The sequence below is a fragment of the Phaenicophaeus curvirostris genome, chromosome 25, assembly GCF_032191515.1.
Source record: "Phaenicophaeus curvirostris isolate KB17595 chromosome 25, BPBGC_Pcur_1.0, whole genome shotgun sequence".
Classification (NCBI taxonomy): domain Eukaryota; kingdom Metazoa; phylum Chordata; class Aves; order Cuculiformes; family Cuculidae; genus Phaenicophaeus; species Phaenicophaeus curvirostris.
Genome location: NC_091416.1, coordinates 1,139,392 through 1,151,173, shown reverse-complemented (window position 1 = coordinate 1,151,173; position 11,782 = coordinate 1,139,392). Strand labels below are relative to the sequence as shown.

The 11,782-nt window shown below is 53.2% G+C and overlaps 1 protein-coding gene across 1 annotated transcript; it reads right to left on the bottom strand.

Annotated features, from left to right (window-relative positions):
- Positions 1-2,373: 2,373 nt before the first annotated feature.
- Positions 2,374-10,222, bottom strand: C25H11orf52 (chromosome 25 C11orf52 homolog). Its single transcript, XM_069876339.1, has 4 exons — positions 9,836-10,222; positions 6,528-6,568; positions 5,695-5,741; positions 2,374-5,329 (listed from the first exon to the last, which is right to left on the bottom strand). Exons 1-4 carry the CDS (start codon positions 9,865-9,867, stop codon positions 5,093-5,095), a joined length of 357 nt encoding a protein of 118 aa, XP_069732440.1. The 5' UTR covers positions 9,868-10,222; the 3' UTR covers positions 2,374-5,092.
- Between the last annotated feature and the right edge of the window lie 1,560 nt (positions 10,223-11,782).

The window sequence follows — 11,782 nt, the reverse complement described above, 5'->3', positions numbered from 1 at the left end:
TCGGTGACTTCCATCCAAGGATTTTAAGGCACTTTATCAATGCTCTCTTATCAGCTCTTGAGAAGCGTTGAAAGATCAATGTCCATTGTTCAGCTCTTCCTAATAAAATGTTGGTTGGGGAAATAAAAGCAAGCGAGGCTGATTCAGAAACAAAGGCTGTGAGACTTGTGAGGCCATGACTGCAGCAACAGCAAAAAGAGCTACCTGATGCCTTTGTGCCCCTGAGTGCCTCCTCCCAACCTCCCCCTCAAGCAGCCAAACCAGAGGTCAGACACAAAAGAGACTCCTGGAAACTCACGGAGGATGCAGCAGGCTGGGATGCGCGTTGGGGCACCTCCACCACCGTTCCCATAGCAGATGCCACAGGTCAGCTCGGTGCCAAGGGTGCCAGCACTCCTTCCCTCTGGAAGCCTGAGGGGGAGAAGCAAATGTGTTAAATACAAAGTAAAGAACTTTCTTAGGCAGAACAGACTTAGGAAATGTCTAAATATAACAACAAAAAAAAGGAGGAAAGCTGCCACCTCCTTTCATTGCTTACAGAAAACATATTTAAGGGCTACAATCTTTGGGAAATTGGCACATTTTTGCATGTTCTTCCAGACCTAAAGGCAGGCAGAATTCCCCTGAAGCCCATGTAAAAGGGATTACTGATTACATGGGCTTTCAGTGCACACAGGATCTAACTGTGCCATCCTGGAATTTCTCTAGGGACCAAAGGTCAGGGATAGAGTCGTGGCGGGTAGCTGCATCTCCTTGGGGTGGAGGTTTTTGGGGGCCACCCTGCAGAGCGGAGCTGTGAGCAAGGGAGCAGGGGCATCAAGGATTGGAGGCCTTGGAGTGGCCGCAGTTACCTCTGGAAGCGGAGGGATCGGGAGGTGGGCGATGAAGATGCTCTGAGGGCTGGAGGGCTCCTGTATGAGGCCAGGCTGAGAGCTGGGGCTGAGCAACCTGGAGAGGAGAAGGCTGCGGGGAGACCCTAGAGCAGCCTCCAGCACTAAAAGGGGCTCCAGGAAAGCTGGGGAGGGGCCCTTAATCAGGGAGGGCAGGGGGAGGATGAAGGGGAACAGTTTTCAGCTGGAATAGGGGAGGTTGAGATGAGATCTTGGGGAGAAATATTTTCTGTGAGGATGGGGGGCTGCCGGGGGAGGGAAGGGGGAGACAGGGGGGATGCTGGGGGGTGGCAGGGGGGATGTAGGGGGGCACAGGGGTGGTGCCGGGGGATGCAGGGGGGATCCCCATCCGTACCTGGCGGCGGCTGAGCGCGTCCCCGTCGCCCTGGGAACGGAGGCGGGACGGCGGAGCCGCGGGATGGCGGGCGGGAGGGGAGGGAGCCGCGGGGGGAGAGCGTCCCTGAGGCGTTTGGGTGGCGAAGCCCTCAGAGATGGCCGAGGGCAGCCGGCCCCGCCGCCCCCGAGCATCTCCCGCCGGGCTGTGGAGCCCCTCCGGGGGTGGGGGCCGGCCCCGCCGCTGGGCAGCCCCCGCCACGGCTCCACCGCTCTTTATGTAATGAATTTTGTCCTAATATGCAGTCTAAACTTCCCCTGGTGCAACTTGAAGCCGTTTCCTCTCGTTCAATCCCTTGTTACCTGGGAGAAGAGCCCCCACCTCCCCACAACCTCCTTTCAGGAGCTGCAGAGAGCCATGAGGCCTCCCCTCAGCCTCCTCCAGGCTGAGCAGCCCCAGGGCCCTCAGCTCCCAGAACCCCTGGGCTCCAGACCTTTCTCCATCCCCGTTCCCTTCTCCAGCCCCTTTCCTGGGGCCCAAAACTGAACCCAGGATCCAAGATGCAGCCTCGCCAGCACCGAGGCTGGGGGGACGATCCCTTCCCTGCTCCTGCTGGCCACACCACGGCTCGGAGCCGGGATGCTCTTGGCCACCTGCACACGCCGCTGGCTCACCTTCAGCTCCTGGCAACAGGCAGCCCCAGCTCCTTTTCTGCCAGGCAGCTTTCCAGCTGCTTTTCCCCTAGCCTGGAGCATCCCACAGCGCTGTGGTAGCCTGAGCGCAGGACCTGAGCCTTGTTGAACCCCAACCCGTTGGTTGCAGCCCAGCAATACGACCTGTCCAGGTCCCCCTGCAGAGCCCCCCTGCCCTCAAACACACCAACATTTCCACCCAGCTTAGTGTCATGGGCTGTGAGGAACCTCTGGAGGGTAGTGGAATGGCAGGAGGGCTGTGAGGAACCCTTGGAGGGCAGTGGGATGGCAGGAGGGCTGTGAGGAACCCTTGGAGGGCAGTGAGGAACCCTTGGAGGGCAGTGGGATGGCAGGAGGGCTGTGAGGAACCCCAGGACGGGGGTGGGACGGCAGGAAGGCTGTGCACACACTGACCTGCAGCTTCCCCATAGCCCCGGTGCAGTGAGCAGGCAGCAGCCACCCCAAAAAGTGCAAATTTATTAGTGAAAACTAAAAATTACACTGTAATGGTCAGGGAACATTCATTAGGTTAACACTCGTTTAACACCAAACAACAACCACCTCAGGAAACGCAGGAGAGGCGCTGCTGGAAGCTTTTAACTCAGTGCAAAACCAAGTCCTTCAGAAAAATCCTCCTTGTGGAACAGGCAGCTTTTGCATTTTATCCATTCAACGTCTGGTAAGCAAGCAAAAGTCACTGTGCTCTGCTCCTGTGCAGAGGATTGGATTATCCGTAAGATCCACTGTACTTCCATAAACAACATGAAGTGCTAGCTGCATGTGGAGGCTGGAGCTCCTTAGGGAGCAGGAGATGAATGAGCATTGCAGGCTTTGAGGCACTCAGGAAAAGAGAGTTTCTACTGCAGGTCCCTTCCATCCAGGATACAGAGGGGCCGATCTACAGATCGACACGACTCGGTGATGTGACCAAGTGAAATCCAGCTCCTCTGAGCTAAAGCCAGTCCTGCTTATGACCGCAGCAAATCTGGTTTAACTGGGTGGGTGTGCAAATGCACAGTGCTCTGGGCACAGGGCTTGACCTCGGTGTCCATGCAGCACTGCCCTGGCCCCAGCTCTCCTGCTGGTAAGGACACCACACCCTACACTTGCTACTGCAGTCAACAGCCCCTTCACTTCCATCGTTATCAAAAATGACCTGCTGGAGCCTGTACCTTTTAGAAAACCTCCCATCTCCTGAACTATATTTAATAATATTTCTAAAAAATACAATTTCTCCCTATGATGTGGAGGGCTTAATAAGAATCAAAGCCACCATCCTATTCCAGTTCTCGTACCAGCAATTCAGTGCAAGGAGGTACAAAACTGCTGCCCAGCACAAACCAGATCCAGGGCTGTGTTCCTGGCTGCCCCTGGGACAGCTGGGCTAGCATGACTGAGTGCCAGAGTGCCCCGTTCCTCCCAGACACACTCCTGTAAGTAAATCCTGTGCCCATTCAATCCTCCTCAGTCCCAGGGATGGGTTTTCATGCTAGGCATGGAGCACAGAAAGGAACTTGGAGGAGCAGAAAGAGGAATCCTTGGCACTCAAAAGAACCAGCCCTTCCAATAATATAATCCTGTACCCATTATGAATGAAGTGCCTTCTACTACAGACTTACAACAGCCTCACTTACAACAGCCCCACTGAGGTCAGCTGGATAGTATGGGCAAAAAAACCCTTTTCAGGTAGAAAAATGCACTGTATCCATGATAAAAAAGGGGCCTTCAAATATTACTCTGGCCGTACAATAGCCCTGCTGAGGGCTACCAGGTAGCAGAGGCAGAAAGGTAGAAAAAAATGTAGGATTGGTCCTCAAAACGCTCCCATCTTAACTAATACTGCCCGTGCCAGCTTTATTGTTTGTGATGAGCAGGAGCTCCTTCATGCTTTTCACATTTAGCTGAGCCGTAACATGCAAAATGCTTTTTGTTTATAAAATGTACCAGGAGGTCCATTTTTAAGCCCTGGCAATAAACAGATTGTCTCATGATCTGCAGACCATTATTTAGGAACAGAATGTGCCAAGCACCGATTTAGTGCCTGCAGATACTGCTTGGGAGCCCCGTTCCACTGCCAGCGCTGCAACTGCCAAGTTCAGTCCAGCGGCAGAAGCCTGTCGGACGATTGCTGCGCTGCTATTTTAATGCTATTTTAAATCCATAAATTCTCCAAGGTGTATCTGGGAGGCTTAGCAGAGGACATCACATGGTGTGCTCTGTGTTACTGGGTTTTATAACTAAGGCTGATGGTATAAAAGAAGGAAAAATAGAGGAAAATTCCAAAGCTCTCTCTAAAGTTGACCAGGATTCATTCCCAGTATCTCAGGCATGCAGACAGCTGCTGTACTCTAACTGCATAACTGCCCTAAATATAGGCAGTGGCTTTTAAACGGCTGCCTTGCAGTTAAATTGCGCGTTTTCCTTGTTTCATTTCCAGTCACTACTCACTTCTGTGCATGTTGAGGCAAGAATGCGTACCTATACAGCCCTTCTGGGAAATAAATTGCTCTGTCCCGCTCCGTTACCTCTGCATTGTGGTTTGAGTGCGCTGTGCATGGTTATAGGACCCTGCTTTTTGAGAAGAGGGGATGCACACAGCGCACGACTGCAGTTACAGTGGCGGGTGTTGGAGGAAGACATGGCAGTAGATACTGCTGAAGGCTTCATGCCCTTTCTTCACAGTATCATCCATGTCATTCTACACAATGCAGAATTTTCTTAACATCGACATAAAACACCGTGGCAACATCTCCCTTGTCCCAGTACTGAATCCCATATGCCACGTTCTCAAAGTCATCTGCAGAGCAGCACTCGCCTGGTCCTGTGCCACAGCAGGACCTTCTCACTGCAGCTCTGAGCTGTGGTTTCACCCTTCATCAGCCAAGGAGCAGCTCTGTCTTCTCACAGTGCTGAGAGGAGATGGGTCACCAGCTTCAGAGACAACTCCTCCAAGGGGAAGAGATTTCTTTTTGGTCAGCAGAATCGGATAAGAAACTACTTATCATGTGAGAATATGTACGTCTGTGTCCTCGAAAGATAAATGCAGGTGGAGGATACAGCCTCTGCGCACCTTCTGAGGGAGACTCGATGTGTCCATGAGGTTAGACTGCATCTACAGCATCTCTAAGTTCATGAAATCCTTTTGGTGCTGAAGGAGGAGAGGGCCATCAAGGCTTTTATACCAGGGTCCCATTCTTACTGTCATATTTCAGCCTGGGCCGGGGGAAGTTGAGTGTGGCATACTCTGTGGCATTTTGCATCTGTAAGTTCTTCACCTCTGCTGCAGAACGCTCCCGGACGTTGGTGAACACTTGGATGTCTGCGTAGTGAATGCTGTCATCCTGCTTCACGCTCTTGGGTTTACTGACGGTGGCGTAAACAGGAAACTCCGAGACATCCTCATACGTCGGAGCCTTTTGGGAGAAAGAGTTCTGCAAGGTCAGCTCCCTGGGCTGCTGCTACACGTGCCTGCCTTCCCCAGACGAGGCAGAGACACCCTGCACACTGCCCCCAGCACCATCCAGCCCTCCCACACCTCAGGATCACAGGGAGATTTCATCCCATGGCATCTGCTGAACTTTAGGAGTAAAAAAATGTGTGCAGATCACTGTGTAGCAATGCACGTTGTACCCAGAGCCATTAAAGCTCAGACAGCACGAGGTGATTCATGTCTGAATAAGCTGCCCCATGCCCTCCCAACCTATCTAGCCTCGGAAGTGGTGGTCAGCTCTGTCTTCTCAACATACAGTTAGGAAAACAGCTCTGGGAAGCTGTTTACCTTCTTGCCTGGCTGATGCTCTTGGCTTTCATGTCTCACATTAGTTCCTGAAAAAGAAACACCAGATCAGGTTAACACAACTGTTTATTGCTCCGCCTTTGAATGCAGAAATACAGTGTCTGACCCGTGAGCTCTCCCCACTGGACACAAAGCAAATTTCCACCTCATCTGCCACCCCCAATCCCAACTGTTTGAGACAGTTTCCCAACTGTTTGAGACCCGCCTCCAAGAAGAAAGCCTATGCTTGTTTCTTTGGAAAAAATAAGGTTTCCCAGGATGACAACATGCTGCAGACCGCAATGTTCTTGGCAGAACCCAGGAGGACAGACAGCACAGAGAGCTCCCTTGTCAGGCCCTTGGAAAAGTCAGATCCAGTTTTAACTTCATTATTTCCTTTGCTGCCTGGCAAACAGATTTTGCCCAGCGTGGTCCAAAGGCCACAGGACACAACTCGTCTACTTAGGGAACACACGTTATTCTGGGGGACTGATGTCAGACAGATGTTTGCAGTGCTTACAGAAGTTTGATGCAGCTTCTGCTGTGCCACCACTTGAGAGCACTCATGTGTTTTGATGTAAGACTCTGTTATTTTATAAATACTGCTCAAGTCCCTTCCCTCGCCCCTGCCAAATCCTATGGCACATCACACCCCTTGCTTTAAGTTTTAAAGAGATCTTCCCTCTTGTTTCTACCAAACTCCTCTTGAGGAAGGTTAGGTACAAAAGAGTACGGGAGGGGACCGCAGCCAGCACTGACTAATGTCAGCTAATCAGGGGCTCAGTCACTCCACCCCACCTCTCCTTGTCCTCTAAAGCATTTTCACAAACCCTTACCTTGCTTTTCTTTCTTCCTTTTAAAAGGCGAAGGACAATTCCTGAAATAAGAGAGAGATGTCAGCCCCGAGAAGCCTCCTGTGCACCCGTGTCCATCTGGTCCTGCTGCTGATGGACACCACGTGCAGCTGAGGGTCACACACGTCTGCACAGGCAGCAGCTGTAAGTGGCAGCTAATGCTTCTAAAGGGGCTATTGGATGGTTCCCAAGAAGCATTCTGTGTCCCCCAGCGCGTGCATTTGCCAGACAGTCTTGCCACAGGCAGGACAAGGCAGTGCCCGGGGCAGAGCTCTGCCTTTGCCGGCTTTTAGAGGCAGTTGCGGTGGGTGAGCGAGCAGGACTGTGGGTGTAATAACGCTTTATCACTCTAATGACAAAACAAAAAAAAGCATGAATGCAGGAAAAGAACCACAGTTCAGTAATGGTCAGTAATGATTAACCAGACTGGCTAGTCCTGGAAAGTCAAAGGCAGCTCCGGGGAAGGCAGGGTGGCCACATGCCCATCAAAAGGATTCAATACTGCTTTTCATGTCTCTGCTGCCCCAGCCCTTGGCTGACAAAATCGGGAGGGCTGCTCCCAGGAGTCAGGGGCCCAGCTCAAGGCAGCGTTACTGTCTCTTGTGGGGTTCCTCACTTGGCTCTTGCAGCTCCCTCCTCTGCTCTGTGAGTCTGTGGGTTCTCCAGGGCTCTCCTCTCCAAGGCTGGTGTGCTACAGCATTTCGCTTCTTGACAGCATTCAGGCACGTGGTGCAATGTAATTAAAACAGCACCATTTGAAGCAAAATCAGCAAGGTCCCTCTCCTCTTTCCTGAGATGTAGGTTGCTGTATCAGCTTTCCACGCTGCTCTCGCTTGTTTTGGTTGCTTTCCTTTGCAGAGAGAGCATGAGCAGCCAGTGTGTAGGCTGAAGCTATTCTCAGGCTGTCTGCAGGCTAATCACAGCCAGGCAGGAGACGGCATCTCCCAGCCTCAGATCTGTGGTAATTAGAACGGATGTGGCAAGGGAAATGAGAGCAGGGCAAACCTCTCCCCTCTTCTCAAAACCAGGTCAAACATGTTGTAACTAACTCACAGCCAGCTGGAAGCACATTGTATTCTGCATGACAGCACACATGTCCCTGCTCCTGCACTGCTCCTTCCCCTTTCCCCATGTCAATGCCAACCCAGTTTCTGCCCTACCCAAGCCCGCGTCACAGCAAGTCCTGAATTTTGGCATCTCTGCTGTCCATGGACACCAGAGGCCCTGAGTACTAAACCAAGCTGGGAGAATACCTGAGGTCTGCCCTCTACAGGGCCATACTTCAGATGTACTCACACCTGAGGGCACCCTTTCCTTCATCAGTAAATTTCTTCTGTGAATAAGTTTGCTCTAATAGCTTTTCTTTAAAGAATTCAGGAACCTCCTAAATCTCTTGCTCTAGGCTGTGCCTCCCTTGGGGCCCATGCTTCAGCAGTGTCATGATACGGATCTTCTGTACAGGAGAAGGTGGGTGCCTACCTCCTCTGAGTCCTTCTATAAGACTCAGCTTTATTTCAGAGGCCCAGCTCTTTGCTGACACAGCTGTGATGCCGAGCAAAAGCCCAGAAATAAAAGCATTATAGGTGCCTGGCAGCACCTGAACTAAAATAAAGTACCAGTTTTTCCTCTCTGTCACCAAGGCAAAGCTATGAATCCTGCAAACTCCTGCAGCAGAGCTCCAGTGCACCAGTGTGCTCTTGATTGTGGTCCTCTGTGGGTGTCTCCCAAGCCTACATTACCAACGGCACGTTCCCATTTGCCTTCCTCTCCCCTTGCCTGAAGCCCATTCGAATAGCCTGCGGAGAACAGGGACAGCCCAGGAGCCTGAGGCTCCTCTTCACCCATGTATTTCCAGGTGCAGTACGGGGAATGATGCTCCTGGGGGAAGAGGCCGGCTTTCTCCTCGCTGCACAGCCTACAAGGCAGATGTCAGCACCTGAGTGCTGGGTCGAAAGGGCCTTTGCCCAGAGCTTTGCCCTCTGCTGCAGGAATCTGCCAGAAGGCGGTGACACCACCAGCAGAAATACCATCCCAGCTTCTTGCTTTCCACGCAGCCTCTGGGAAGAGATCAAGTGGGACACAAGAGTTGTGGGGGAGCAGAATTGCCATTGCCCCGGAGGATGGAGCCTGTCACCCCGCTGCTCCCCAGGTGGCACAGAAATCTGCTCTCCTGCCTTGCCCTGCACAGAGGTGACCTTCAGATTCTGGTTTACACTTCCTTTTGGAGTCAGAGGTGTTTGTGCACAGCCTGGCACTGCCCGGGGTGCCACCGCAGCACACACCGTAACGCGGTTTGGGCTCTGGAGTCTCTGGCTTTGCTGGCTCCTGGTGGCACAGCTCTCCCTGCCACACAGCATCAGCAGTGAGCCTGGCAACTGCAGCTTCGCTCGGGACCACCAGCCTGCGTCCCAGGCTTCAGTGCCTCAAGTGCCCCATCTACCCTCTGCCACAGGGTAGAAGAAATAAAACCTGGGACTTTTGGTGAGGAACATATGAAGAACCAGACTTCCACCTCCCAATTGCAGTTCCCGTTCCTAAATCCCAAATTCCTCTGTCTTCCAGCTCAGAGGGACCTCACCTCCGCCCCTGCTCCAGCCACTAGGTGATGCTGTGCCTCTTGTAATTAATAAAAACAGCTGATAAATTTCTAATACTTCTAACAAATGCGGTGTTGGAGAGAATGTCCTCAGAGCTTCACCTGATATTCACGGCTCCCTCCCTCGTGCCACTTTCAGAGCTGAAAATATTTCCACTTGGCACGAGAGAAGCTCCACTGTGCCCTTTTTCTGCAAGCAGGAGGCCCAGGGCAGAACAGAAGCCAGGAGGGATTAAGCTGTCATCCTCTCTCCCAAGGCGAAAGAGCAACATCATCCGAAAAGCGTGGCCAGGGTTTCCCAAGCGCAAATAAAGCCCAGAGAGGGGCAGGGAGAGGAGAGCTGAGAGCGGGGTGAGGCAGCCAACCCACCGCCCCAGGGACACCTGGGCACAGACTGCAGGGACCAGGATTTTAGCTCAGCCCTTCCTCGAACGGAGCTGCTCCCAGAAGCTGGGATGGCTGTGGGAACCCAAGATGCCAGTGCCAGGAGGGGCAACAAAGCCCCTCCGCCTGCTGCCCCAGCAGGGACCCAGCGCCTGCTCGCTCGCTCTCGGCTTTGGCGTGAGCTGGCAAAGTGCAGAGCCCTGGCAAACCCAGCAGGGAGAAGAAAAGCCTCCAAAGTCCTCCCAAACTTGCGATCAGGCTGCCCAGAGCTGTGCTTGCCACCCCGACACCTGGCAGATGCCGCACTCACCCTGCTCGCCCGCAGCTGCAGAGGTTGCCCATGTCGCTCCTTCCTCCATGAAGCAAGAGTGTGTTCTGGACAGGGAGAGCTTGTATTTCCTGGTTCCTGCTCGGCCCCTGGCTATTCCAAGGGAGTGTCTGGCAGTGTCATATTTCTCCCCATGGCTGGAGCGATGCTGTGCCAGGACCGTGCGTGCCATCTACCGGAGGGCTCGCCTTGGGCTGTGTGACCCCCACGGGGCTGTCCTCCCCTCTTGCCCACCGAGGAGGAGAAGGCAAAGCAGCAGCAGCCCTCCAGGCCTCAGCCCTGGGGGTAAAATTCTGCATTATGGTTTGTACAGCGGATGTCCCTCTGCTTTCCCTCTCCTCTCCCACCAGCGCCATCCCCGCTGATGCCAGCAGTGATGTAAAAGAGGATGGAGGAGGGACTTCAAATGTTCCTGAACAAAAGGAGAAACACCAGGGTGGGAGCTCTCGGTGCTGTTCCTGCTGTTTTTCATTGCATCTCCAGCAGGATGTCAGAAAAAAATGTGTGGCACAGGCTGGCATCAGCTGGGAAAGAGAGTTTATCTTCTTGGGAGGGAGGCGATGCCCCAGTGAAGGTGGGAGCAGGTCCAGAAAGGACCCCGCATCTCTAAGGACCTGCGATACAGCTCCCAGGCTCAACTCTTAGCCTATCAAACGGGAACATTAATGTGCATTTTGCCTCTCTACCCCTGCTGAGAGCCCGTCAGGCTGTGGCAAGTCGCTCCTGGACTGAACCAGAGGCAGCTGATCACTGGCAGCAAAAAGAGAACTGATATTACTGAAAGACACTGTGTTAATGTAGCCCTCGAGCAGAAACTGCCCCACAGCTTTGATGTGACAGCCAGCTCCAGATCTGTGCCAGCCCGGCTGCCTCCTGAGCTGTGCTGGTGAGTTTTAACTCACCCTCCTGGTGGGTTATCTCAGGAACCAGCCCTAGTCCCTACTCCGGCTGTACACATGCTCTCAGCCAGGCTCACAGCATCGTTTACCACTTGCTCAGGTGCAGAGAAAAGCTTAGACATGTCTGGAAGAGGCTGGAGGGGAAGGGTTCTGCTTCGGAAGGACCAGAGGGCACTGCTGCTGTCTTAGCTGAATCCTGGTTGAGCTGCACTGTGCTCTCCAGAGCCCGAGTCTTGTTCTGAAACCGCTCCCTGGAGTGTAGCTGGAGAAAGCGCACAGCTCGGCCTGCACCGCAGCATCCCGTGGAGAACTTAGTATGGGATTTACGCAGGCAGATGGGATTCAGTCCTGGTCTCAGCAGGATCTTGTTCTCAGGGTCCTGCAGAGATCAGGTGGCCTCAGGAGTCTGTCCCTGCATGGGAAATTGCAGACTGTGTGTCTCTGAGTTTGCCACAGACACTGTTGATTTAGTGAGCCGTTCTCTGTTATGATTTCTGGGATAACTTGGGCTTTGCCACTTTGTGGAGAAGAAAGAAAGAAGGCTGGGAGCCTGTTCCCATCAGCCCCTTTCACAAATACTGGAGCTGCTGGTTTGAGCTCCATCAGAGAAACAGAAAGGCATCAAAAACTTTGGCAGGGCTGGAGAACATTTGGCTGCCACTCTGCATTCCCTCCTCAGTCTGTGTCTGCCGGGATGAAAGAGATCGCGGCTTCCAGCCATCCTGCTCAGCAAACCGATCAGGCTATTTTGTGCAAAGCCTGCCAGGGCACAGGGGAACAGCCCCGCAGCTGACACCAGGCAGTGCCAGCCCCTCTCCCTGCATCGCTGCGCGGGGCAGCTGCCTTCATGCACTCGGGGACATCGTCTGGGCAACGGGCTGTGCAACTGGCACAGGGCGAGCCTGCGAGCACCCAGCAATAGAGAATGAACTCACTGGAGAGCAAAGACAGGGCTAATAAAAGCTGGAGGGGGAACAGAACTGTGCAATGACTAGTAATGCTGCGCATTTCTGTTGCAAGAGCATCAAGG

What these genes read in the sequence shown, in the direction of transcription:
- C25H11orf52 (XM_069876339.1), bottom strand. Translation starts at nt 9,867, where the DNA reads ATGGGCAACCTCTGCAGCTGCGGGCGAGCAGG. An exon ending in AAGGAAGAAAGAAAAGCAAG is followed by an intron (nt 5,742 to 6,527) that starts GTAAGGGTTTGT and finishes TTTCTTTTTCAG; the next exon opens with GAACTAATGTGAGACATGAA. An exon ending in AGCATCAGCCAGGCAAGAAG is followed by an intron (nt 5,330 to 5,694) that starts GTAAACAGCTTC and finishes TTCTCCCAAAAG; the next exon opens with GCTCCGACGTATGAGGATGT.